We start from the raw sequence: 27,966 nt of genomic DNA, 5'->3' as shown, positions 1-27,966 counted from the left end.
CCTACAGCGGTGGAATTGAGTAGTTGTAACAGGACCGTCTGGCCTGCAAAGTGGAAAATATTTGCCGTTTGGTCCTCACTAGGAAGTTTGCAGTCCCTGGTTTAGAGAATCGAGGGTGCAGGCGCCCTGGCTCCAGCCAGTCGGGGCTGAAGGTCGCCTCCTTTGCTCTTTTCTTTGCAGCCCCCAGAGTCTCCGGCATCAGAGGGGCTGTTCCCTCCAGCAGGTTGGCTCCCAGCCACTGCCTCTGGAGGTTCCGGAGGGTCCAGTGAGGGCACTGGTGGCCTTGGTGCCCGGCAGGCCAGGCCAAATGCCGATGTGCCACTGCCGGCCCCCTGCAGAGACCACCCGACTTCCCCACTGCGGGCAGGGTGCCCAGCCCTTGGGCCCAGGTCTGCCCTGCAGGCCACAGGGGTGCCCAGCATCCTCCTGACTCTAAAACTCTGGAGAAAATAGGCTTGTGGCCTCTTGCCAGAGCCCCTGGAGGCAGCACCTCTGGTCCTCGTCTACCTGATAGAGGCTGCAGAGGGCTGCCCTCTCCCGCCCTCTCCGCTGAGCACAGCACGCTCATCCCACTTGCAGTCGGTGCTCTGTGTTCACTGTCAAGTTGAGGTAGAGTTTCTTCTCCGGGATGGTCTTCCTTCCCCGTCGCTGACGCTAACCCTCATCAGCCCTCTGTGCACGGGAGGAAAGCCTCGTGGCCACCTGCTCCCTGCCTGACGCACCCTGCAGTGGGGGGCGCCCGCCGTGTCCCCGCCCCGGCGCCGGGGGAACGGCCCTGCCTTCCTCGTGGCCAGCGACCATCCCCGCCTACAAAGGGGGTGAAATGGATAAGGATCCAGCAGAGCTCTGGGTGCAAATGGCCCTGGTCCCTCGGGCTCTGGCCCAGCCCAATCCAGGGCCGCTCCCCACCCTCACCCCCACCCCCTGCGGCGCTGTGACACTTGGGGCCAGGTCACCCTCTGGGGGGCAGTCCTGGGCTCTGTGGGTGTGGAGCAGCCTCCCTGGCCCCACCCCCTCGATGCCACGAGCCCCCAGTGTGACAGCCACAGACATCCCCAGGCATTGCCATTTGTCTCCTGGGGACAGGATCAGCCCCAGGTGAGGGCCCTGGCTGACCTTTCTCTCTTCGGGGCAGAGGGTGGTTAGCATGGCTGTACTTTTTGGACTCTGGTAGCGAGGCTTCATCAGCTCCGTTTAGTTCCTCTCCCTCGGTCATGTGTGCGAGACCTCGCATCTGCCCACCACCTTTTCCTACTGAAAGGCAGTTTTCGTGGCCGTGGTCCACAGCCTCGGGGTTTGGAGTCCCTTAAGCACGACAGATGCTAGCTATTGCCAGAGCCATGAAACCGCGCTTAACAGGGAGCGAGGGATGGACCTCTGGGGCTGTGGGTACGTTATCTCCATGTGCCTCTCTTCTCCGGGGCAGGGGTTGGGGGGCTGGGCCGACAGCAGGGTTGTGGGAACCAGGGCTCTGCAGGGCGTCGATGTATCTGCTCTGTAGGAACCGGTCCTCTTTCAGGAGCTAGATGTTGGAGAGGTGACTGCCCCCGAGGAATCTGAAGTTCTCTACCAAGCCCGTGGGCAGAGAGGCCCCCGATCCTGGGGTCGTTCAGGGTATGAGGGAGCCGGTCCCTTGCCCCCATGGGTAGGAGGGGCGCCGTGTCCCGAGTGGACCCTGAGCATCCTCGGGGCTGGGCGGCATCCACACTCACACCCAAACCAGCACCCAGCAGCTCCTGGGAAAGCGCACCCTGATGACAGGGCTGCCCGTTTCTTCCTCCTGGACTCCCGCCAAGGGATCTGGACCACATGGCCCTAGCCCCGTGGCACGTGGATGAACCCCTTGCTTCCCGGGCTTCTGGACACATGGCAGAGCTGGTAGTGGAGCCGGGGCTGGGCCTCCATGCGGAGTGGAGGTCGGTGGAAGGAATTAGAACCCAAGCCCATGGGGCCGGGGCAGGCAGAGACCAGCCGAGTCCCTGGGGGGAGGGTGAGGGGCGAGGCTGCAGGGCTGCTCTGGGCCCCAGAGGAGGAGGCGGTAGCTATAGGGACAGGATGGCATATGGAGGCTTTTACAGATTCTAGGAGGGGGCGGGGACTCCCTGCTGGCTTCATCCTCCAGTTTGGGAGATGTGGGAAGAAGAACACACACGACTTGGCCTTCCATTCCCACCCCCTTGGTCTGGAACAGTGCTGCCCCGTGGATGGACCTCGAACACATGATGCTCAGTGAGAGAAGCAGACACAAAAGGCCACGTAGTGTGTGATTCCATTGACGGGAAACGTCCACAACAGGCAGATCCACAGAGACATTGGGTTAGTGGTTGCCAGGCGCTGGGGAGAACTGCTAAGTGGTACAGGGTTTCTTTTTGGGGTGATGAAAAGGTTCGAAAATTGATTGTGGCGATGGATGCACAGCTCTGTGAGTGGAGGTGGATTGTAGGGCGTGCGAATTATAGCTCAGTGAAGCTGTTAAAGAAATCCTACCGCCTGGATTACCAGATTATCAGCGCACAGGGTGTGGGTGGGTCCACGGGGTGCACTGGGGATGCCGTACTCACCAAGCAGACCTCCCTTCCTTGGTCCACAAGTACTAGGGAGCCTGTGAAGCAGGAGACAGCGTTGGGAAAGGGGTTTTGGAACTGGTAGGCCCCTTTGTGGGCCATGGGGGGACCCGTGGGGGCAGCTCCCGGAGGGTGTCTGCCATCAGTGGGACACGTGCGTCTCTCTCTGCCGGTCCTCAGGCCTTCCTCATACAGGGACAGTCATCGCATCGTTGATTTTCACAGTGGAAAATTTATACCCATGGCTGGGGTTCTGGGTGAACCTTGTAATACTACGCAGCCACAAAAAGCGTTTCACTATTTATTGGTGTGGAAAGATGGGCACGGCATTTTGGGTGGAAAAACTAGGTTTTCGATCATGAATGTATAATTCCATTGTGTGTGTGTGTGTGTTTGTGTGTGTGTGTGTGTGTGTGTGTGTGTGTGGTGGGGGATTTGCCCAAATGTTGGTCAATGTTAGGTCTGTGGGGTAGAATTTGGGATACCTTAAAAACAAAGACTCTACAGGGCCTGAGATCAGAGCCAGCAGGGAGCAAGTCCCCGACTGGCCATGTGCATCCTCACGCCTGCCTCTGGTCACATGCTGCTGCTTTTGTTTTGAGCGGTCCCTTCCCTCTATCCCTGCTCGCTGGGCTCCCCCCACCCTGCTCTGTCTCTCTCCAGCTTTACTGATGGCTCTTGCCTGCATCAGGCTCTGACTCTGGGCCTTGTGACCTTGCGAGGACCAGGGAGAGGTGAAGTGCATCCGCCGGGGGGTTCTGGGAGATGCCCTCTCTGTCTGCGCGTGTCCCACAGGCTGGCGGCCTCCCCCAGGCGGGTGTCTGGGGCTCGGCTGTGGCTGCAGGGGCCACCTCCAGAGGCCTGTGCTCCGTTTCCAAGAACAGAATTCCCCGGGCACATGCTCAGCCGGGCAGGCTTTGTAGTGGGATTACTAACCAGAGAGATCAGAGGGCTGCTCCGGCTTCACTGGTGAAAATGAAGTGTGCACACATCAGCCTTTTTAGGTCTGAGCTCAAATTAGTCCTGTAAGACTGCGCGCCACGTTGGATTAGCTCACGAGGCCCTCCCAGCTCCCCCAGTGGGTGGCGCTGGGTGAAGCCTGACAAGGGCCTCTTTCCTCCACCGAGGGCGCACTGGCGTCCCGGCCACCCCGCAAGGTGCAGGAGATGACTTCGGATTAAACAGAGCGAGAGAGATTTAGAAGCCGGCTTGAATGGCTGGGAGCCCGGCGCACTTAGCTGGTTTTTCTGCCAGCTGTCTGGGCCACCGCCTGCCGTCCCTCAGCCTCCGGGAAAGTCTGCGCCCCCATGGCTTCTGCTGAACGTGGAAGGCGGGGAGGCCCGTCCCCAGATGCACCGCTTCCAGGGGCGGCCCCCACGTCCCCCCACTCCCGCATCCAGGGTGGGAGGCCTCTCCTGAAACCCGCCCCCCGCCCCCCAGCCTGGGCCACCTTGAACTTCACTGCTGTGAAATGTGAACCAAACTGTTTCCGCTGCTCCAGAACGCGTGCCTTCTGTTCGGTAACGCTGCCGCCTGCTCTGGGCGATTAACTTGGAGCCCGAGGGGAGGTGACAGAAGGTGGGGTGACGGTGGGGGCTGGGCGGAGGAGGGCAGGAACAGAGCTGCAGCCCGGACGCTCCTCGGGCCCACCCGCCTCCGCGGTGCCGGCCTGCGCGCTGCTGCGCCTCGCTGGCTCCCTGATTTATGGCGCTGGTGGTGGCCGGTGCACGGGGTTTGCAGTCAGTTGCCGTATAAAATGTGTTTCCCCTGGAGCCTCCCCCTAGAGCTTCCTGTCACTCTGTCCGTGGCAGCGGCTTCAAGCCCAGATGCACACAGTAGCATAGCGGGGAGGGTCGGAGCGGAGAGCACGGTGCCATCGCTCTGACTTGCGGCTCGGTTTTGTGTTGGCTTAAACTCTGACCATCTAGAACAGGTGCCACCAGATCTGGAAGGACGGGTCTCAGGCAAGGTCTCCCCACGGCACAGCAGCCTCATGCAGCCTGGGCATTGGCATCCCTGGGCGCCCCCCGCCCCCAGTGCCGGGAGCCCCTTCGCTTCCCCAGTCGTGGCCTGGTGCCCCCTGGGGCAGGTCCTGGATGAGAGCCTGGTCTAGAGGGCGGGTCGCGGGCCGTTCTTCCGCCTTCTTTTTCACTGTCACTACCCGCCCCCTGTTCTGTTGAACACTTTTACACTTTATTCCTCATTGCCCCTCCATGAGATTCTAACACCGTGGATACACCACATGTCTGTTCAAAGACAGTAAGGCTTTTCTGCCCCCAAGAAGGAGTTTTCACCCCCTTCGGGGCAGCATCCCCCGAGCGAAAACACCCCAGAGGACGGGTCTAGGGGAGCAGCCTTGGGGGCAGAGAGAGGGGCCCCCGCCAGCTCAGACGTGGGCAGGACTTGAGTGCTTGGTGGACCCCCTTGGGGAGGGACTTTCCCTGGCCCTGGGGTTCAGAGGCCACCCTGCTCCCCGCTGCCGTGGCTGGGAGGGCTGGTGGGAGTTGCCCGTGGCCCAAGCCCCTCCAATACAGCTTTGCAGCTGATGAGCCTCCCGTTTGTCTCTTTGGAAAACGCTTGCAAAGAATCTCAAGCGTAGTTGCAGGCCTCCCCCTCCCCGCCAATTGAACACACCAGCCCATCGTGTCTTCCCTGCTCCCCTGGTTTCACGGGGTTCTGAGCACATCCGCAAAGCACTGGCGCCCGCTGTGGTTCTGGGAGAGCCGGTGGCTCAGCACGTGGCCGACATCGGCTCTCCCCAGGTGGGCGATGGGCGGGCATCCCAGCTCCCTTCGCCCAGAGCCCCTGTCTCTTCCTTCCTACTTCCTCTCTTGTCCTCGTGCCTGGGGTTGTCTGCCTGGGTTGCAGGCAACTGTGTTCAGGCTTCGCGCTCAGAGGGTGGGCCCTGGAAATGCACACGAGTGCTCACACCTCAGTCTCTCTGGAGCGGGTGCTGCCCGCTCATCACGGTGCAGCTTCCGCCGGCCGCCTCCCTGGTGGGTTCCCAGCTCTGGGTGGTCCCCACCGGCAGACACGTGGCCACACAGCTCTGGGAGAAGGGTGCTGGCCGCTGCCGGGCTCACTCACACTGACGGGCCTGCTGCCCCTTGTCGCATGGCTTTGCTGCTTTTCCTGGTGGAACTGGGAGCTTGTGATTCAAATCCACAGATCAGAGTTTCTCCCCCTTGGCACTGTGGACCCTGGGGCTGAACCATCTCTGGGAGCCGTCCTGGGCGCTGCGGGGTGTGGAGCAGCCTCCCTGCCCCCATCCACTCAATGCCAAGAGCCTACCCCCCCAGCGTGACAGCCACAGGTGTCCCCAGACATCACCCAGTGCCCCCTGGAACGGCTTCCCCCTGGGTGAGAGCCCTGGGCTGGCGAGGTTCCTCGAGGGTTACCGTCACCCTGCCACAGTCTCCAGCGCCTGTTGCCCGGGGATGCCACCTGCAGGTCCGCTCCAGAGGGCAGTGACCTGCTTTTTCCTTTTTGTTCTACTCTCCTTACACCACATGTGTTGAGTCCACAGTCTCAATCTGGGCTTTTCTGCCGTCCTGCTGTGAATGGAGTTTGTTTCTTTGCCGTGGTAAACGCCTTGCAGCTTTGGATGACGGATGACGAGGTTTTTACAGAGGTCAGGCGGGCTGGCTCCCCTCGGAGCCTGGAGAACAGAGGGAGAGGGAGTCCATGCGTCCTGGTCAGCAGGAGGGGCTGTGGGTGAAGGGAGAGAGCTGAGGGGCTGGCAGGGCCCTCGGGCAGAGCACCCTTGGGAAGTGCCTGGCACCTAAGACCTGGGTTTATCATCATCCTCGCAGAGGGGGAGGTGGGAGGGCCCTTCACAGCAGGCGAGAGAACTGTCTAGGCTGCCGGGCTGCAGCCACAGTGCCACACGGAAGAGGCTTCCTTTATGTGGAGGAAGAAAGAGAGTGACCTTGCGGGGGGCGGGGGGGTGGGCAGCATCCTGCAGATCAAAGGCCTGTGACCTTGCCCAGCCCTGGGAAGCAGCCCCGCCAGCCAGGATGGGGGAGCCCCAGGAGCCCTGCGCCTAATGGTTTTGTTTATGAAGCGCTTCCGAGGGCTTCCAGTGGATTTCCTAATGAACTGGTTTGTTATCGCGTCCCCCGCTGCAGTGCGGGTAATTACATCAGAAACAGGGGGCCGGCTCTGGTCCTGACAGATGCAGGCTCCTGGGAGGGTGGTTTCTGCCCCGTCTCTGGGTGCTTAACACTTTGTGGGCTGAAGTGCCCCCTGGCCCCGGGATTGTTCCCTAGGAAGCATGTGTGTCGCTCCCAGATCAGCATCTGCTCAGCACCGGTCATCTGCAAGTTGCTGGGAGACGGGAACAAGTCGGCCAGGTGCAGAGGAGGACACAGATGAGGGACAGGACGCCCAGGAGCGCTCCGACCCAGGGAGACCGCGAAGGGCACAGCAGGCAGGCAGGCAGCGTCAACCAGCAGGGGCTTCTTGGGGGGCGGGGCGGTTCTCGACCTTGGTGTATTCAGGTCACAAAATGCCATCAACCGGGGAGGGGTGCTGAAAGCAACAGGAAGGCGTCCCCGCCCTGCCCTGGAGGCCAGAAGTCTGAGATGGAGGTGTGGCACGGCTGGCTCCCTCGGAAGGCTCCAGGGGATGGTCCTTCCTGCCCCTTCCAGCCTCTGGCGTGGCCGGTAATCCTTGGTGTCCCTGGTTTGTAGACGCATCACTCCAGTCTCTGCCCATCTTCATGTGACCCTGTCCCCACGTCCGGGTCCAACTTCCCCTCTTCTTGTAAGGGCCTCGGTCATTGGATTTAGAACCCACCCTGCTCCAGCGTGACCTCACCTTGGCCAACTTGTCCGCAAAGACCCTCTTTCCAAGTAAGGTCTCATTCTGAGGTCCCTGGCGGACATGCACGGGGGACACTGTTGAGCCCTGTCCCCTGGGGCGCAGTGGGAGAGGAGCGTTATCCACACCGAGGAGCAGAACGTGGGCTGGACGCGAGGGACAGTTTGGGTCCGGGTTGTAGGTGCGGTGCCCGCGGGGCTGGCAGCAGAAGGGACGTGGGGCCGCCCGGCCACGCTGTCCAGCACGAAGCCACCGGCCCGCGCGGCCCCTTAGCCATGAATTGGTTAAAGTGAAGTCATTACGTGTCCTGTACCTCGGTCACACCAGCAAGTGCTAGTTCATAGCCACGTGGGCTGGTGGTGATCTCGGGGACAACGCAGACGTAGGACATTTCCACTGTGCGAGGAGGCCCCTCGTGGAGGTGCCTCGGGCAGCGAACATTCGGGGGTCTGCAGCTCGGGGCCCAGCCGCAGCGAGCCGTGGGCTGGAAGACAGGCCTGCGCCTGGCCCGGCCTCCCGACGTCGGGTCTGCGCTCCTGAGGCCTCCCGGGCCCAGCCGGCCTCAGCCCGGCCGGCCTCACCCGCACACAGCAGGGCAGGCAGGAGCCCCGAGGGCAGGGAGTTGGGGCTGCGGCCTCACCAACCACAAAGCTGTCGGGGATGATCTCAGTGAACCATGTTTAATAGTCTTTAGGCTGGTTGCTGGGCCTTCTGTCTCCCACTTTGCCATCTGACATGAGCAAACTCTAATGTCTGTTCAGCCTTTTAGGAAGAGGTGGTCTCCTAAAGCTTGGTGCTATTTAAATCAGGGGAAACGTGGCAGATGAGCCCCCCAGGCTCCAGGTCTGCCCAGCCTTGTACTCTGTACCCAGCTGCCTGCGTGTGGCGAGTGGCCCCGGGCAGAGCGCAGTTCCTGAGGGGGAGCGAGGGTGTTCCTGGCATTGTCGTTGGTCCGGCAGTGACGCTTCCACCTTTGCTGGGGTGACCAGCCGTCGGTGCCACGTGCCTCAGCTCAGATCAGAGCACGAGGGGCCTGACGGTCGTGGCAGAGCCCTGCTGGGAGGGAAGGGGGCCTGGGGATGGAGGGGTGGGGGAGTGGGCAGAGGAGCAAGGGTGTGACACGGGCACTCCAAGGAAGCTACCAGCCCTGCTCAGCCTGGAGCAGGACTTCTTGACCTGGGGATCCTGAGGGGCTGTTGCCCCCGACAGATGTACTGTAGAATGTGTGCATTCCCCTAGGAATCAGATTCCAGCAGGTTCCCCAGATCCCTAGCCACTGGCCTCTGGTGGAAGAGGGCAGGGCAGGTGCCTGCAGAGGCAGGCTTCCCTTCCAGGCTGCGTGGAGTGGTCCCCAGCGAGCTTTTTGTAGGGGCCAGTAAACATTTTATCGAAGCAGAGAATACCTCCTGGTTCGGCACAGTGAGTCTTCACAAGTGCCCCCACGGTCCTTCCTGCCTGGCTTCTGGCAGCACAGAGGGGTCTTACCCTCAACAGAGGATCTGGGGGGACCTGGGGCTGCCGGCTTCCTGCTCCTGCTGCATCCCCAGACCCCAGTTCTCCACCTCTGTGAGACGGGGCATTCCTGTACCTGGCGTCAGGGGTGACTTTGGTCGTCCGTGAGGCCGTCGAAGTTCCTCTCCCTTCCGTGATGGCTCCTGCAGCCGAGTGGCCGAGGGAACCCTGAGCCTAGTGCACATAGCCTGTGGTGGGGAGGCCCATAAGGATGTTGAGGGGTTTTCTATCAGAATTGGTGTTTTGAAGACTGTGGACTCAACACGTGGTGTCAGGAAAGTAGAACGAAAAGGAAAAAGCAGGTCACGTCCATCAGGAAATGAAGGAAGCGAAGTTAACAGTCACTACAGCCAGGTTTGTATTAACTTAATATCTGTGGGTGCTTAAACAGGTAGTAGGAGATTGGAAACAACCTAAATGCCCACGTGTGGGATGGGCCATCTGGGCACTGGAGCACCGTGCACCCCCGAGAGGGGTGCGGGGGCTGGTTACGCCCTGCATCTCGGGGGAAGGCACCATGTAAACAGTGACTGGAGGGGCTCTTCTCTGGAGAGGAAAAGACATCTGCATTGTGTGTTGGGATGCAGAGTCTGCGCCCGGAAGGAGACTCCGGAAAGTGGGAACAGCGGGGGTGGGGGATGGGAGGGGGGGTGTCTGCTGCCCTTTGTTCCCCAGACTTTGCCCGCCGTGAAGTCTGTCCTGAGCTCTGTTTCTGTGTGTGGCTCGGGGGGTGAACAGCTGCCGGGGGATGGGAGCCCTCGCTCTCCTCTGGTGAGGGTCTGCCCAACTCCCGGGGCCTCCACGTTCTTTAAATCTCAGGCACTGGGGGGCCCAGATGTCAGTCTGGAGTTGTTAGGCTCTGTGGAAGGTTTTTGTGTGTTTGCTCCCCAAAGAGCCCCCCAGCCGTGCCTTCGGAGGATCTTGTCTGAAGCCCCGCCCAGGGAGACCTGCAGACGAGCCCTCAAAGCCACTGGGGACAGGCCGGGGGGGGGGGGGTGGGAGGGGAGGGTTGCACGGGGAGAGGGGTGGGTGGTCAGTGGAGTCTCCTTTCCCCACTGTTTGGGCTTGGAATTTGGGCAAGTTTTCCTTTTTTTTTTTTTTTTTTTTTCCGAGTTTTCCTTTTGAGCTGAGATGTTAAAGGAAGGTCTGACTTTCAACGTGGTTTTCATTTTGTCTCTCATTACACTTTCCCAAAGCACACCGTTTCATGTGATTTCAGTTTTGCATGGGATTATTATGGTTTGTAAAGCATAATTCCTTAGGCATTGAGAATAGAGTAACAGGCTGGGGAATCAGACACAGAGAACAGCCCCGCTGCCTTTCACTGTCCGGGTGAGTGGGAGGGGAAGGGGCCAGAGAAATAGGAGGGAGGGGTCTTGCTTTAGGATCGGGATGCCCCAGTACTGGGAACCTTCAGGGCGTTATCTCATTTCAAACCCTGATTGCATGAGGCTGGACCTCTTCCCCTAGAAGGGTCTGTTATGATGACTTTCTCACATCTTGCCCCAGCCCTGCTTCCGTAGGCAAGACTGCGCCAGCCTCCCAGGGAAGATGCAGGGCGCATATCTGAGCCCGTGGGTTGATAGTTTCTTTACAGGTAGCAGAATGCTTGCAGAGGGGCCCCTGGATCCAGTGGGACCAACTCCAGCACCATCAGCAGCTGGGCGCGTCCTGGGAAGCAAAGAGGATGGTGGGGTGATAGAAAGAGCATTCGCTCCCTTTCTGTTTAAACGCCCTGCTCTGACCTTGTGTTGGAGGGACGCATCCTCTGGGGACTTCCAAGAAAAGAGCAGGGCAATGACATTTTCTGAGACTTTCCCCGTCTGAAAAGAGGGAACAAAGAAAGAGAAAAACACCTCAATGGAAAGGCTGACCATGGAATTTGAGGTGCTCTCCCAGAAATCTCTGCTGCGGACAGGGGCTGATAGTTTGGCTGGGTATCGACGTCTCCTCGGGTGATGGTTTTCCCTCAGAACTTCGAGGGCCTGGCCCACCTGTGGTCTTCATTCCCTGCTGTGGCACAAAGCCAGCTGGTTTTCCGATTCCCGACCCTGGGCAGGTGACGAGCATTTCTCTCTTCAAGAAGCTTCTCAGATCCTCTCTTTGTGTTCTGAAGTTTCTTTATTATGTACTTGGTGTGAGCCTGATTTTAGCCACCTGACATTCCTTGGGCCCTTGCGGCCTGGAAACTAATGATTCCGGGAAATTTTCCTAGATTACTTCATAGGTGGCTTTCTTTTCAGTCTCTCTTCTGTTTCAAACTCCTGTCATTTAGGTGGGTTTTCAGATCTCAAGATCCCCTTTCTTTATCTTTTCCTCCCTCTTTTCTACTTTGTCTTGTTTTTTTTGTTTTGTTTTGTTTTGCCACAGGATCTTAGTTCCCTGACCAGGGATTGAACCCAGGCCCCCCGGCAGTGGAAGCACCGAGTTCTAACCGCTGGACCACCAGGGAATTCCGTCTTGTCTTTTTTATCTGTTTCCTGAGGGAATTCCTTGACTTTCTCACTCAAACTTTCTATCAGTGCTTTTTTTTTGTTGGCGTTTTTAATGGCTGCCCTTTTTTGTCTTCTGTATATTCCTTTTTGTAGGCTCTGTTCTTGTTTCATGAGGCCATGTCTTTTTTTTTTAACTTTTTTTTTTTTAATTAATTTATTCGGCCCCCGATGTGCGGCATGTGGGATCTTAGTTCCTGACCAGGGATCAAATCCACACCCTCTGCAGTGGATGCGCAGAGTCTTAACCACTGGACCACCAGGGAAGTCCCGAGGCCGTGTCTTTTATTTCTGAGGATATCAATGAGTATTTTAAACTCTTCTGGAAATTGGCTTCTCTGTCTTTTCTTTCGCATTATATTTTCCATTTGTTTCAGTCTCCACAGACCACAGTAGATGCTTGGCACTAATAATTATGAGTGGGGGCCATGGGGCTTGGCAGTAATGATTGTGAGCGGGGACTCTGACACTTGGCGGGAGTGACGATGGGTTGGGACTCTGAGGCTGGTGGCAGCTCTGGACACAGGGCAGGTCTTTTTCGCTTGAGGCTATGCATGGGGTGACCAGGGGGGGCTGGGGTCTCCCAATATCAGCATCTTTGGGTCCCTCCCCTTGGACTGGCCAGGTTGTGCAGGGAAGGGCTTCCCGGCCTCCTGCCTCGGGGGAGGATGTGGAAGGGGGTGCAGAGGGCGGCCGGAGCCTGTGCCACCAGGTTCAGTATGGACGTGGTCCCTTCCCCCTGGTTTCGGGGGTGGCGCCCACATGCTCCCCCTGCCTGGCGCCCCCATGCGGGCAAGGTGGGTAGGGGAGCAAGGGTTAGCACCCTCCCATGGCCCTCGCCCCGATCTCCGTAGTTTAGTGCCCCCCACCCCCCCATTTCCAGAGGACCCGGGTGTGCGTTGGCTGTGGTGGCCGGTTTCTCTGCTGGTCCAGTTCCCCTGCGCCTGCGTCCCACCCCTCGCTGGCCGCTCGCCCTGTCCAGCCTGGGAGCATTTCTTTGTCTCCTTTCCCTCTCCCTGTGCTTGATGATGCGCCTTTCTTACAAGTCCCTGAGCTGTGGTTTCAGGAGAAGAGGAGATGGCAGCTGTGCACAGCCCCATTTAGACCCCGAACAGCTGGCCCATGGTGCTCGCCTGTCCCCACGGTGCCGTCCTCCCGCCCTGCAGCCATGGGTGCGGGGTGGCGCAAGGGTGAGGCCTTCATGGGCCCCTGGAAGGGTCAGCAGGTGGAGGTGGATGTCACCAAGGATCAAGGCCGGGGATGAGTGGGAGTGGGTGAGGGGAACAGAGGAATGGGACCGGGGGCCCCCGCTGCCCTCTTCCACCTGAGGCCCGGCTCCCCTCGGGCCCAGGGGCTCAGAGGCTGCGAGGCTCCTTCCCCAGAGGATTCGGGAGTCCCTGGGAAGTGCCACTGCCCCATACCCTTGGCGTGGGGCGCCCGGTGCCCGTCCACTGGTTGCCGTGGGCCCCTCAGCTCGAGCCGAGTGCTCCTGGACCCAGGGGCCACCCACCCTGAGCCCCACGACATTCTAATTTCTATTTTTTCATGCTTTGGTGAGAAAAAAAAATCTGTCTTTGCGTGGGGCCCCTGCTTTGATAACCAGAGACAAACCTCCGCCCTACCCTGTTTTCTCATTTTCCTCAAACTTAGAATCGGGTCCTGGGAGACCCGGGCATGAATGTCGCCGGTTTGTTGTGTCAGTCTTCCAACACGGGCGACAGCCTCCCGGCTCCCGGCCGGGTGCTCAGATTAGGCCCAGAGTCCCTGAGCTCCACGGTCGTAACTCTCGTCATTTGTCATTTGGAAGTGACAAGTGTGCGTCTTACTGAGCCTCTGGCAGGTGCTGTCAAGACCCTCAGCCTTCTGTATGGGGCTGTGATGGGATGAAGCCATGGGTGGGGCCTCACATAGGCTGACATTTATGTCACAGGAGGCTCCCTGGGTAATGGCCCAGGCCCCAGAGGCTGGGGTGCTGCCCTGTGAGGCTCCTGCTGCCCCCGACCCCTCCCTGCCCCCTCCTTCCCACCCACCTCTGTCTGTTCTCTCCCCACCCACCCCCCATATTCTCCCCCCTTCCCTCTCTGCACCCCCTCCTCATGCAGAACTGGAGTAGGATGGCCACGTGCACACCGGGGTCCTCGGGGACCCTGGCGAGTCCATGAGGGTCGGTTACTGGGGTGTGAGGAGGCAGGAGGAGGGCCCACCCGCCCAGGGCCTTAGCTGGGTAAGGAGCGCCCGGAGCTGGAGGGGCAGGACCAGAAGAGCACACAGTAGGTGCTTGTTCCTGGCAGCCGAGAGGAAGGCTCGGGTGGACCTCGGGTGGACGTGGCCCTTCTCTGCCCCCGTGTTCCTGCCGCCTCGTGTGTGTTTATTTCTCCCCATCTCACTGTCAGCTGCTGCAGGGCTGGGCCCAGCGCTGGGCCGTGAGGCCACAGCCCTTCAGCCTGATTAGTTTGGAGCATGTAATGGTTCAGACGTGGAAGACAGACTCTGTGAGCTAAAAGTGAGAAACCATTTTGCTCTGGGATTTTATGGCTTCAATTGCTGGATCTAATCTAAGATCAGTGCCTTTCTTTTTTTTTGTTTTTTTAATTTTATTTATTTATTTATTTATTTATTTTTGGCTGTGTTGGGTCTTCGTTTCTGTGCGAGGGCTTTCTCTAGTTGCGGCAAGCGGGGGCCACTCTTCATCGCGGCCTCTCTTGTTGCGGAGCACAGGCTCCAGACGCGCAGGCTCAGTAATTGTGGCTCACGGGCCTAGTCGCTCCGCAGCATGTGGGATCCTCCCAGACCAGGGCCTGAACCCGTGTCCCCTGCATTGGCAGGCAGATTCTCAACCACTGCGCCACCAGGGAAGCCCAGTGCCTTTCTTTTTAAACAACCAAAACCTTGGGAAATTGAAGCCCTTAAAGTATGCTTCCACTGCGGGCCAGACTGTTAGGAAGCTCTAGGAAGTCTTATATCCATCCTGCCTGGAACTTGGGCCACATCTTAGACGTGTCTCTGAGCTGCATACAGAATGTGACTGCTGGTAGGTGTAACATATTGGGATGGGTTCAGTAAGAAAAAGGGCCCACCTGCACACCTACCACCACGAAAAATAGAAGAGAAAGTCACCCCCAAGGCTGGCCCTTTTGCATCTCCTGCCATAGGCCCTGGCGAGGTGACCAAGGATCTGACCGCTTCATTCCTTAGGTGTCATTTCAGGGAACTTCATTACCGCGTTCCTCCATTTATGAGCGCCTGAGTTCATTAAAACGGAAAACCGGGACTTCCCTGGCAGTCCAGTGGTTAAGACTCCACGCTTCCACTGCAGGGGGCACGGGTTCGATCCCTGGTCAGGGAACTAAGATCTCACATGCTGCGGCGCGGCCAAAACAAAACAAAACAAAACAAACTAGAAAACCTACATCTGTCCCCGGCACAACGTGTGAGATCCGTGGCTTGGGGTTAGGAGCTGGTGCCTCTGTAGGAAAGAGACTTGGCGACCCCGGACAGCATGGGGCTGGTCCTTTTGTTGGGCCCCCGGGTCCCCTTTGAAGTGGGGTCCGGGCCCAGCCCGGCTGGGGATGTGCATAGCTGGCCCAGGCCCACTGCTCAGGTCCCCAGGGGCTCGTGGGCACGTTCCCCTGAGAGTGGTCGGCTCGGGCTGCAGGTGCGAAAGCAGGTGCAGCCTTGAGGAGGTGGAGCCCGAGGCCAGGCTTCCGTGTGCCAGGTTCTAGGTGCTTCCTGGCACCTGGTGAGAGTTGGATTCTGGCAGCAGGTGGTGGGGATGTGCAGCTTGCTATGCTCAGTAAAAAGCGGGACTGCAGTAAGTTTCCAGGCAGACACCTGTCTTCTGTCGGCTCAGGCTGCAGAAATATGGTACCAGGGACTGGGCGGCTTAAACAACAGGCATTTATTCCTCACACTTCTGGAGGCTGGGAGCCTGAAATCAGGGTGCCACTGGGGTCAGCTTCCCGTGACCGCCAGCTTCCTGCTGTGTCCTCACCTGGGAGCAGCAGGGGCAGGGGTCAGATCTGTCTCTGTTACTCTTCTGAAAAGGACACTAGTCCTATAGGATTAGGGCCCCACCCTTATGACCTCATTTAAGCTTCATCACCTCCTAATTCCTTCTCTGCAGATACAGACACACTGCGGGGTCAGGGCTTCAAGATACCTTGTGAAAATGATTCTGTGACTTAATCAAGGTTTGGTAAACTCTGTAAAGGACAAGATAGTGGATATTTGTGGATTTGGGGGCCATCCAGTTGCTGTGTAACTGCTCAGCTCTGCTGTAGCAGCACCAGTGGGGCCGTGGGCAGGGCCGTGTGCCGGGCTGTGTGCCAATAAAACTTTATTTACAAAAACAGGTGGTGGGCCAGATTTCATAATCTGCCCACCCCCAACCAACTTAAATGATATACCCGCTCAGTAAAGAGATTTAGAAAAACAAATACCACAAAATTGTTTGACACCCTCCCTCCCCCCGTTGAAAGAACCGTGGTTGGTTTTGATGAATGCCCTTGACTTTCCCTAAAGGTTTTTGGTCACAGTTGGGGCTTTAGTGTATTCTTGACTGTGAGTTTTGTATTTCTTCTGACAACAGATCCATCGTAAGACCGTTTCTGTAGTTGAATCGGTGCTTAGGACCAAGGCTCACCAGGCCCACACAGGGCCGTCGGGTGGCTCTGTCAGCTACCCAGGGGTCCACAGAGGTTGACCTGTGGTTAGAGTTTTCCTGAGGCCTGTGCACGCGTGTGTGCATGCGCACGTTTTTCCCTCTGTGATGAAGCAGAGACGGTCTTTGTCTGGATTTTTCACATCCTTGGGAGGGGAGGAAAGGGCCTTGCTGGCTCGCCTGTGGTTTGTCAGGGCTGCACCCTTGCCCTCCTTGCCAGCCTTTTGCTCGGCAGGCAGCTGGTGTCTGCTTCTGGGGGGCATCCTGTCCCCCCTCCTCTTGGGGAGTATGCGGGGGCGGAGCTTGTGTCTCCTCTCCACTGTCACTTTAAACAGCTCGTTCCTCCCGCGTTAATTAACTTGGCGCCAGCAGCTCCACCGGGGGCCCCGTCAGGGGCTCTTTGAGGTGCACTTTTCGGGGCTGTCAGGCCCCCCTTGATGAGAGGCTGCGTCAGAGAGCCAGTTCTGCCCTGAGCGTCGGGGCGCCGCCTCCCTCTGCTCGCATCACCCGGGGAGACCACCGTTCCAGGCCCAGAATCTGGGGGTGGGGCAGAGCCAATGGGGGCCGAGAGCCCTGTGGGCGGGAGGCCGACCCCCAGCCAGGCGGGCAGGCCCAGGGTGGGGACCCACAGAGAGCGCAGCCTGTCTCGCATCCTTAGAGGCTGGTGCTGGGACCCAGGCCATGAGCAGCGCATGTCCCCCCCCGAGCCCCCCGCCTCTTCCTTTACGCCTTCTGTCCCCAGATGGCCCCTCGGCACTAATGGGATCACCAGCCACCCCGCCTTGGCTGATTAGAGCAGGATGCTCAGCGTCCTCATTACCTAGCTGCTCGTGGAGCGGGAGCCCTGCCCCACGCGATTCTGGTGGCTGAGTCTTGAAGGTACAGAGGGCCCTGGGGTGCGCTCAGGCCTCCTCCCTCCCCTTCGAGCCCGGTTTCCCCATCAGAACTAATAGCCAGGCCGGGTCCCGGGGAGAGCACACTCCGGCTGGTCTCCGGCTGATGGGGCTGCTGAGCTCGGGAGCTGGAGAGCCAGCAGCAGACACTCAGCCTTAGTGACTCCAGCAGGTCCTCAGGAAGGTCTGGGAGCCCGCCGGGCTGGAGGGGAGGACGCAGTCCCTCCCTGGGTGCTGCCCTGAGGGTTGTGCCCCAAGCCCCCGGCCTCCCGCCCTCCCTGAGCCCCATTTCCAGGACGGCCCTACAGCTCAGAGCCCCCGTGCTTACTCGCAGGCCCGAAGTGAAACAGCGGCGCGGGCAGTTCTGCTGGGCAGGGGCCACAAATCAGAAGGCACTGGTGCAGGGTCCGTGGGGGGGGTCTGGCGCGCGCAGCCCCTGGAAGTTGCTTTTAGGTAGCCGGATCTTTTCGCTGGTCTTAGCAAATTCTTTTGCCAAACTGTGAGCTGAAACAAGGCGATGGGTCTGTGGTGCTCAGCTGCTGAGCCCACGGAGGTGACTGTTGCCGTGTCCTGAACTGGGGCTGTCCCTCCTGTCCCCCACGACCAAGGGGCCTTGCCTTCTTCCCACCGTTTCCTCCCTGGTGCCCATGCCCCCCACACCTCGGTCCTCGCCAGCGACAAACCCCACCTCAGCCAGAACCCCACGGAGACGTGAGGGTGGGTGTTCCCAGCCCTGCGCCCTGGCTGGGCGAGGGGCGCGGGCCGGGCTCCGGGACACAGGCGATGTGCTCCGGGTCCCCCCCATCCCCTCCACGGCGCACACACGTGCTTTTTTTAATTGCTTAAGGAAAAGCAATTGCAAGGCTGCTTGATACAAATCCCTTAAGCTGCTGTTGGTGTTGATGCCAGGGAGGCCGCGGCCGGCCAGGAATCTGGAACCCGGGTGCCACCTGTGCTCTCGCCACTCCACAGCCAAATTACACCGCCAGCCTTTCTCTGCTGCGCAATTTCTCATTAACTGAATTGAGTTTGCGGGGAGTCGCTGGGTCATAAATATTCCCTCCCACGTGGTGTGGTCAGGCTATTGCTGTCCCCAAGCTGAGCTCCCGGATGCGGCCTGGGAGCGGGCAGGATGGGGGCGCTGGGGCTGCAGGAGATGCCACGGGACCCACCCCCAGCAGCCTCAGACTCCGGGTCATAAATATCTCGCTGTTTCTGAGCCAATTGAGGGAAGTCGGGAGGGGCTTGTTGGGCAAGATACATAATCGCTGCATTCGATTAAGTCTTTTCCTTCCGCTTCCTTCATTTCCTTTGAGAAAGTGGCAGTGATGGGTGGTTGTAAACAGAGGCGAGATGTGCATTTAAAACGGAGACACGTTCATAATGTCCTTTGAAATTGCATGGGATGAAAAATAAACGCATACGCAATTCTAAATACATACACGCGCGCGCGTGCACACACACACACGCAGCCCGGAAAAAAAAAATCCAGAGACACTTTTTAAGCTGTGGTTTGGGGAACAGCAAGGACAGTGCCCCTTCAGAGGGAGGCGAGCTCGGCCCCCCAGGGTCAGGCCCACCCCGAGGTCCCTCGTGGAGCCACCCCTGGGGAAGCTCATCTCCCAGAAGGTGGCTGCCCACTGCCAGGTGCTGCTTTGTCCTCTAGAGTCTAGACCAGGAGCCGGCAAACCTCGGCCTGTGCCACATCCGGTCCTCTGCCTTTTTTGTAAATAAAGTTTTATCTGCACTCGTCCACACCCATTTGTTTACGAGTTGGTCTTGCTGCTCCCAAGTGACGACAGAGGTGAGAGATTGTTAACAGAGATCAGTGACCCGCACAGCTGGAAGCATCTATACTGCTTGGTCCTTTGTGGGCAGCTCGCCAGCCCTGCCCTTAGACCAGTGGTGCCCTCGGTCCCTCCTTCCCTCTTGCTCTTGGCCTTAGCCCGCAGGTAACTAGGACACCAGGGCTGTCTGGTTTCCTCCCCTTGATCGAGGGCTCGCCATCCCGAGCCCGGCTTCTGCAATCCTTGCCTGGCTTCTCTGGCCCCCAACTCCTCTGGGACGGCTGAGCGCCTCCTGCACGAGGCCCAGTCCTGGGGGCCACTGTGACCCTGTGGCATGGAGGGACAGGCTCCCGGAACGCGGGGTTTGCGTGTGGAGACGTCTTCAGGGTCTAGACAGCAGAGGAGGGGGAGGAAGGACCCCATCTCAGCCCGTCCTCGTTATGCTTGTGTGTCCCGCGCTTGAAGCTCCCAGGCACAAGGGACTCTACTAGCCAGGCCAGCATTGGCTTGAGGCGAGTTCCGGCCGCCCTGGGGCCAGGTGCTGAGTCTCCTGGGTCCCCAGCCTCCTCTCCCGAAGCCCAAGGCAGGGACACGGGGGCAGGGGAGCACCTTCTCCAGATCACATTTGTTTCCTTGTTTGCTCTTTGGGGGCTGACAGCTTTTTCCCTCTTCCTAACTAACCTTTGGAATTACCGCTGTTATAAGACATTCCACGTGCATTTTACCTGGTCGGGGGTACGCATGTCTGACAGGAGGGAGATTTTGGTTTGAACTGACTCGAGGCGGCCGAAGCTCAGGGCATGTGGCCTCGGCTCCTGAGCGGCTGGGGGCACCGTGGTGGACCACGTGCAGGTTGGGGGGTGCGACTCCGTGGGGAAGGCCAGAGGCTCCCACTGGGGGGATGCAGCAGCCTCACCTTCCCCCGCGTCGGGATGAGAAGACCCCCTTTCCTGTCTCGTGAGAGAATTTCTAGGGAGGATGGGGTAGGCTCGAGGCGCCCTGCGTGGTGTGGGGTGACTGGCCCGCGGGCTCAGTGGTCTCTCTCCTGCCCCCACGCAGTGCACATGCCGGAAGGACATGGTCAAGATCTCCATGGACGTCTTTGTGCGCATCCTGCAGCCGGAGCGCTACGAGCTGTGGAAGCAGGGCAAGGACCTCACGGTGCTGGACCACACGCGGCCCACGGCCCTGAGCAGCCCCGAGCTGAGCACCTGGAGTGCCTCCCGGGCCTCGCTCAAGGCCAAGCTCCTCCGCAGGTGAGTCAGCCAGCGGCCCCGGCCCACTGCCCCCCGCTGGCGGGGCTGCAGGCTGTCCCCCACGCCCTCTCTTCTCCTCGCTCCTGCTCCTCTCCCGCCCCCTCCTCTTCCGCCCCCTCCTCTTCCTCCTTCCTTCTCCCCTCCCCTCTCCCCCTCCTCCATTTCTCCCTCTTTCAGAGGCAGAGTGTTTCTCGGGCCTGCCTTCCTCCGCGGGATGTTGGGGACTCACCGCCGTCGCTGCCTGTGTTGTCAGGGGACTCAGGCTCCCACCCACTCCTTGTCTGCCAGCTCCTGGGAGGTGGGCCCTTTTTGCCCTCTCAGGACCCCACACACTGTGCCTCTCAGGCTTCCGGCTCACTATCCCGCTATCCCCGGTGCGAGAGCCCTGTTTCTGCGTCGGGGCCATGTGGCCCTTCTTGACTCTGAGCTATGGCAGGAGCCGTGGGGCACAGGCCCCAAGCTCCCTCCGTGAGAGCCACGCCCCTGCCCGTTTGCGTCTGTAGATGCTTGTTCTGGTGCCTCGGATAACGTGTTGCTTGAATCCGCGGACACGGAGGTGACTACAGAGACCTGTCCCCCGGACGCCCTCTGCCACCCCATTCCATCTCAGAGGCCCCCCCTCCCGGCCCACCTTCCACCCAGCGTGGTCCCTGCCCGGCCGCTGCCTGGTGTCCGGCGAGGAAGGAGAGGGCAGAGTGGCCGCCCCCTCTTGGCGTCTGCGCCGAGGCCACAGGGATGTGGGTGGCGGAGCTGGGGAGTGAGGGGCAGTGCCGTGCGGCCTCGGAAGCGTCCGACTCCATCGTGCTCTTTCTCTGGGAAACGTCCAGGCTCTCGGGGCCTGAGCTGTCTGTGGACAGGGTTCAGACAGATTCCTTCTTGGTGCCCAAGGAACGGTCGGCAGGTCCTCGCCAGGCCTGGGGTATGGCTGGAGCGGGCGGGGCGGCCCAGAGCATCTTCGTGTTGGTGTTAGGGCTTCAAGGGCTCAGCGGGCTCTCCCTTGACCACTTGGCTCCACGGCGGTCGCCCTGGACAGTAAGACATTCCGTAAATAATGAGCGAGGCGAGTCTCAATAAAACTTTATCTATGGACACTGGAGTGGGAATTTCATATCATTTTCACATGCCACAAAATGTTATTATTCTTTTAACTTTTGAACCATTTAAAGATGTAAACATCATGCTTAGCTTGTGGGCGGCACAAACAGGCTGCAGTCGGATCTGGGCCTCGGGTGAGGTTTCCATCTGTAGCCCTTGGTCACTGCTGGCGGGTCTTGTCCCCATTGGTCAAGGACGGCACCTCCCCCAGGACCTGGTCCCTGAGGGGTGGGGCCTTGGCCAGTGTGTTCCTTGGGCAGTGCATCCTTGGTGGCACCCCAGCGCTCTGCAGAAACTGGGAAAAATCATCCTGGCCAAGCGGTCACGCCCAGCCCAGAACCGTCTCCCCACTGGGCCTGTTCTCCTTTCTACGCGCCCTCATCTGCGTGTTTTCCCCACCCGAGGCCCCTCTCTGAGAATGTTCTCTCAGCTCCGGGATGCTTTCCCATCTGCTCCTGACAGCCCACGTGAAGGTGTCTCTCTTTTCTGATTTCTTTTGTTGTCTCTCCTTTTGACTTTCCGCTCTCCTGTGTGTTCCTCACGAAAAGTACCTCCTTGGTGAGGCTGATCTGCTGCAGCTCCCGCTCTTTCCCGGTCTTTCCCGAGGGAGGGAGCGGAGTGGGCTGGCTGGCTCCCAGGCCGGATCCTGCATTTGCATAATGGTTGATTGGTGATGGCTCAGACTAATTGGTCAACAGAGTGACTGCCAAGGACTGAGGCCTCATTCCAGGATGGAATGGGATTAGAGGCTGTCAGAGGAGCCTGCCCAGAGGAGGGACCCGGCCGCGCCGCCGGGCCTTAGCCGGAACCTTCTGTGCGCAAAGAGCCCCGTACCCCCTCCCTGTCCCCTCGTCATGTTGCACAGCACACGTCCTTTCTGGAACGTCCCTCTCTCCCACCTCCCCTCCCTGTGTGCCGACCTGGGACTGAATAACAAATTAAGTCGTGTTCCCAAGGATGCAATTTTCTTTAAAGCCTTTAGTATGTAAAATAAGGCTGATACCCCCACCTTTTTAAAAAGTCATTGGTTGGGGGGGCTTTCTCTTAAGAGGCTGATTGGGGACTCACATTTGGAGGCCCAGTGCCAAGCTGGAAGCCGCTGCCCCCGCCCCACCCCCAGTGGCAGTGGCCCTCAGGAGTCCCTTGTGACTTTCTTTCCTGGCCACGTGGCCAGCTGTGCCTTGTCTCCAGGGCTGCCGGCTCCCCTGAGCCTCCCTTGTTGGGGAGTTGGTTTGGGGGGAGGGGCGGCACCACCCTAGCATCCTTGCCTCGGCCGGATAGGGGATGGGGGCAAATCTGGCTCTGTCCCTAGACCAGGGTCTCCCCTCGGCACTGCTGACATCCTCTGTGGGCGGCTGTCCCAGGCACTGGGAGGGGTTGAGCAGCAGCCCCACCCCCGCCCACTTGATGCCAGGAGCAGCCCCCCAGTGAGACGACCACAGATGTCCCCAGACATCTCCCAGTGTCCCTTCCCGAGGGCTTGGCATTGGGGTGGGCTCCTCGTCTGCCTGCTATGGGCACCCTCCCGCGCCCCCATCCCTGTGCAGCCTTGCCTTCTCCTTTGGGATGCTGCATCCATTCCTTGGTCGTCACTCAGACGGGCTCAGCCAGGCCCCCGCCCCTCGAGGGCCCAGCCTTCCTGATGGCCCCCTGCACCCCGCCCCAGATGTCACCTCAGAGCAGAGGCAGGTGTTGGCTCCTTTGGGAGAAAATGACGCCCTCCCGTGGATTTACCTTCCACGCCTAAATCTTGTCAGGTGAACTGACCCCGCCCCGTGCCAAACAGGGCCTGTAACCTGTGACCGTGCTGTGTGGCCCCCTCACCGTCGCCGCCAGGTGGGACCCCTGCCCAACTGACGTCTTCGCCTTGCTCCCCTCCCCTGCTCCTGCCTGCCTGAGCAGCCTTCCTCCGTATGCAGACTGTGTTTTCTTCTCGGCTCCTGATTATTTCCAAGGAGAGCTTCAAGGAATGCTCCGCGTTGCCCACGTGTTCCAGCAGGTGTGTGCTCTGCTGGACACCCACACGCACCCTGTGCAGAGCATCTGAGCAGCCGGGCTTGGAGGGAAGTGGGGGAGGGGAAGCGTGCTCCTCTCCGGACCCACGGGGCCCCGTCCCTCCCCAGCTTCTGCTTCTCCCCGTGGCGGGACCTCCAGCTGCCCACACAGGAGGCTAGAGCCCGCTAGCCCTGCTCGCCCAGCCCAGCAGCTCCCGCCCACCACCTCTCCACCTCCCATCCTCGGTCACCATGGAAACAAGGAGCCAGGGAGCACATCCCCCTCTGCTGCCCCCAGACCCGCGAGGAGCCAGTCTGGTCTCCCCTCTCCCCCTGTGCCTGATGCCCTGGCCAGGCTGTACACGACTGTGCCTCCAACCCACTCCTTCCAGCCACCCTGACCCTGCCGCGCTCCTGAGCCCTTTCCCCCAGTGCAGCTCCTGGCCACTCAGAAGGGGCCATGACTGTGGGGCCTGCCAGCCCCTGCGGCCCCAGGAGCTTGTGGTCCCTGTGACTTCACCAGAAAACCCACTGAACGCCACACCTACTCACTGTGGGGCAGGGAACGCTGGAGGAAGGGGCTGCGACTCCTGGCCAGGAAACCCTAAGTCCCCCCTGGGGAGTCAGAAGTTCTGGGCAACAGCCCCGCCTTGGGATGCCCAAGGGGGCTGTGTGCCCTGGGCCCTTCAGTGAGCCCCCTCACTCTGCTTCTCCTGCCACCTGAGGTCCAAGGACACCTGCTCCCATCTTGGAAATATCAGTGTAGGGATTTGGACTCGGTACCAATACTTGATTCTTATCATCTTCACCGAGTGACATCCCGTTAAGCCTGGCAGGTAAAGTGCACGTTTGTGTCCACCCTCCTCTGAAACGCCACGAGAACGACTGTAAAGGAGGGACAGGGAAGAGGAGAGGGGGCGAGCAGCCTCGGCAGACTCTGAAGGAAGGAAAAGATGGGCAAGTGACACCTGACTCTGCAGCACAGAGAAAACTCGAGTCCGTGGACCTGCAGACGGGGAGCGGGCTGGTTCACGCCACAAGGCCTGGGACTCAGGCACGGGCGCCTGCTGGGGCGGGGACCGCGGTGTGCTGGAGGCATCAGGGCTGGGCTCAGGGCCTCCTCCTCCACCCCATCCCCCAGCAGAAGGCGCTGGCCCTACTGCTGGTGAGATCGGACCTGCCAGCCTCACATATCCCCAACCGTGGGGCCGGGTCAGAGTGGCCCAACAGAACAAAGCCACACATGTGATATCGGGGGTCCCCCGTGAAGTGACAGGGCTCCCACCTGCCCGCTCCCCTTCTAGGAGCCCTGCTTACACACAGCTACCAACGAACATCTTAGTCCTTTGTACATCACAGCCAGGGGTCCCTAAACCCCTGAGGAAACTCAATGTGAAAGAGTCTCAAAGAAAAGAAAGAAAAGCGGGACCCCACAGGAGAGGCCATTCAGTGAGCAGAAGAAAACTAACTTCTCCTCGGAGAGGGCAGGTGACTTGGCATTTATGGAAGAATCTGCTGTATAAACAAAAAGGCTTTTAGGAAAGAGATGGCTCTTGGACATTTAAAAGAGAGCAAAGGACTTCCCTAGTGGCTCAGTGGTTGGGAGTCTGCCTGCCAATGCAGGGGACATGGGTTCGTTCCCTGGTCCGGGAGGATCCCACATGCCACGGAACAGCTGAGCCACAACTGTTGAGGCTGTGCCTTGTCGTGTGCCACCACTACTGAGCCTGTGCCCTGGAGCCTGCAAGCCACAACTGCTGAGGCCCACACGCCTGGAGCCCGTGCTCCTCAACGAGGGTGGGCCGCCGCGGTGAGAGGCCCGCGCACCGTGGCGAGGAGTGGCCCCTGCTCGCTGCAACTAGAGGGAGCCCATGCACAGCAATGAAGACCCAACGCGACTAAAAAAAAAAAAATTTAAAAGAGAGCAAAGGAATGTAAGAGGTGGTTTGGGAGCCAGCTTGAGGAAATCTAGAATGCAGACTTTTCACAACTCAGGTTAAACAGAAGATTGCAAAGCCTCTGGAACAAACAAACAGGTCAACGTAAAGAGTGAGGGGCCCAAACAGCACTGGACTTGGCGATCATGATGCTACAAGCTAATAGACAAAGGAAAAGGGTCTTAAAGGTCAGGAGAGCAATCATTTCAGCCCAGAAATACCGGCCAAATTACCAACTTCGTACGGGAAGGGAATAAAGATCTTTTTAGACAAGCAAAGTCCCAGGTTCCCCCTCCTTTCTGAGAAAGCTGCTGGAGGATGTGCTCCAGCTAAACAAGGGCATCAACCAAGGAAGACATGGGATCAAGGAAACCGGGTCCAACTCAGGAGAGTCCAAAGCAGTCTCAAGATAAGAGGAGGGCCTCAGGGTGTCATTGAGGAGCATGTGACCCCTGCCTAGGAGGCCACACCAAGATCTTGGAGATAACCAAGAAAGCTAAGCGTCTAAGAGAGGGGGCCAGTTACTGACTCCAGAAGGAGCGAGCAAAGAATGCAGTGCGAGCAGCTCTGTTGCTCACGGATGAACTATGTTTACAGGATCAGAAAAATGTAATATAGAATCTCACCACTACCAAAATGGGAGAGACGCCAGGAGGGGTTGAGGTGGGCAGGATGGCCACAGCCTAAGTGTCTGTGCTGGCAACTCAGCAGAGAAGCCAGAACCAAAAAACAGCAGCAGCGTGAGGAGACACATGGAAGTCAATACAGGAAGAAATGGCTAAAAGAGGGGAAGGCATCGCATCTGGGGAGCAGGCCCAGGGGATGCTGTTACTGCCAGACTGCGATTAGGGTGTGCGCACAGCTCCCCACAGCTGTCAGCAAGTCAACCCCAGATTCCCCTGGTGTTATTTCCCAGCTTATGTTCTCACAAAACAGATTCTCCTTTGCATGCCGGCGTTCACCTCGCTTTCCCCTCTGCAGTAGGGCCTGTCCCTTCGCCTACGTCTCTGCACCTAGTTCCACCCGTTCGGGGGGGGGGGGGTCCCTGCGTTAGTGCGGCCCGGTGGCTGCTGGGGGTTTGGTGCTGGGGGCAGAGCTCTGAGCCCACTGGTGTGTCGGGGGCCGAGGAAGACCTGGGCTCTCTGGGGACCCTGAGGCGGGCAGGGGCAGAAGTGGCCTCCGGGCCAGTTCCGGGTTGGTGGGGGTGGGGGAGGGCCGGAGAGGGGGTGAGGAGCGGGGCATCTGCAGGAAACCGAGGCCAGGTGAGTTGGCGGTAGGAGGGTGCCCCTCTGCTGGGTGCTGGGGCCAGCACGGGGGTTCGCTTGTGGGCACCCGGCCCTGCAACATTCCCAGACCCCGAGAGAAGCCTCCGGATGACAGCTGGGGAAAAGCCCGGAGCTTCCCGCCTGTGTCCGCGTCGGGGCTGCACCCGGCATTTCCCCAACTCGCTCGCTGTGGAGAGTGTACCCGGGGAGGCCTGAGTCTTTCGTGCCCCCTCCCGCCCCCATCTGTTGCCGACCCCCCGCCCGTCCCCGCCCGCCTGTCCTCCTCCACCCCTCCCCCTCGCAGTGCGCCCTTGCACGCCATGCTGTGTGTGATGCCATGCCTCTGCCCATGACGCGCCCTCCCCGGAATGCTCCCTGCTTTCCACCTTTGGTCATCAGGGTGGTTCATGCTGCAGACATCAAGTAGGGCTTGTCGTGTGCCAGGCATTGCCTGGGCTCAGGGCACAGAGGCAGGGGCCCTCGAGTTAGGCAGCTGAGCAGCAAGGGACCGGCAGTGGTTAGCGGTTAGCGTCAGGGGACAGTTAGAAGGAGGCACCCCAGGGGCCAGCGGCGTCGGGCAGGGAGGCAGCAAGGAAGCCGTGAGGCCCCAGCGTCCTGCTGCAGACGCCCCTGGGAGGATGGGGGTCCTGGCATCTGGAGCCCTCGGGGCCTCCCTGCCCACCTGTCCCCAGTCAGACAGCCCTGCTTCCCCTTGGTGAGCACTTGGTCCTTGGAGGTGTGGCTGCCAGGGACCCTGTAGGGTCTCCTATAAGGTCTTGGTGTCTGACCCCACTGGGGCCACATGGAGAGCTCCCTGGGGGAGGGAAGCCGCGGCCAGCGCCAACAGCTCTCTCCAAAACACCCCCTCGGCTGTGAGACCCGGAGCCTGTGGCTATCCTGGTGCCCCCTGCCCAAGGCTGAGCCCCTCCACCGCCCTGGCCCCTGCATCAGCTCCCGGGCCAGTCACACACCTCCTGAGGTCTCAAAGCTGCACTGTCCCCTCCCTGGAAAGTTTCCAGGAACCGGCAGGGACGTCCCCCCAGGACCTGGCAGGGGTGCCCTGGCCACTAACCTGCAGCCCCCCTCCCTTTGTCGCTTTCCTTTCTTCCTTTTTAACCCCAATTCCCCCTCATTTTCACTAAGAAGCCACAGCTCAGCCTCAGCTGGGATTCTCACTTGGGGCCCGAGGACCGCCCTCCATCCCGTCCGGGGACTGTCGCAGCCCCTGAGCCCGGGGCCCCGCCCTGGAGGCCGGCGTGGGCAGGAGGTGAGGGGGGCCGGGGTGCAGCTTAGAGAAGGGGCCGCCGCGGGCTCTGGGCTCGGAGCTCCTGCAGGTGGAGAGGATGCAGGGAGAGCCCGGGGCCCCGCGAGGCCCTGCGGCGGAGCGTCTAGGGAGTTAACACGAGTCCTAGAGAAAAACCCCCTGACGTTTACGTTCTAGACAAATTAGTCTGAAAGAAAACAGACACTGGAAAAAGACTGAGGAGGAGAGGAAACCAAGTCTAGAGAGGAAGAGAGAGCAGACCAGGAGGCCGGGGCTGTCGTAAGTGCACCTTTTGTCTGTCGCGCAGGCATTTTCCACGAGCTGCTGTTTCCATCTGAGCCCACGCTCCCCGTGTCTCCCGCCCCACCACACAGAGGCTCCTGGAGCCCATCCGTCCCGCCATCCCATCTCCAGCTGCCATCGGCA

The 27,966-nt window shown here is 59.7% G+C and overlaps 1 protein-coding gene across 6 annotated transcripts in view; it reads left to right on the top strand.

Moving 5' to 3' along the window:
* Positions 1-27,966, top strand: part of KDM4B (lysine demethylase 4B) — a 140,785-nt gene that overhangs the window by 88,522 nt on the left and 24,297 nt on the right. For 3 of the 6 annotated variants that reach the window (XR_009700881.1, XM_061190683.1, XM_061190685.1), the window contains exons 10-11: positions 19,789-19,985; positions 27,718-27,819. Coding sequence is in view for 5 of the 6 variants with exons in the window: in XM_061190683.1 (XP_061046666.1) it covers positions 19,789-19,985; positions 27,718-27,819 (299 nt within the window). In the remaining variant the exon portion in view is untranslated. The other 3 variants (XM_061190689.1, XM_061190687.1, XM_061190684.1) reach the window with 3 other exon arrangements.

The sequence above is a fragment of the Eubalaena glacialis genome, chromosome 4 (genome assembly GCF_028564815.1).
Source record: "Eubalaena glacialis isolate mEubGla1 chromosome 4, mEubGla1.1.hap2.+ XY, whole genome shotgun sequence".
NCBI lineage: Eukaryota > Metazoa > Chordata > Mammalia > Artiodactyla > Balaenidae > Eubalaena > Eubalaena glacialis.
The sequence above is the reverse complement of the archived record's forward strand: the minus strand, read 5'-3'. Positions and strand labels throughout refer to the sequence as shown.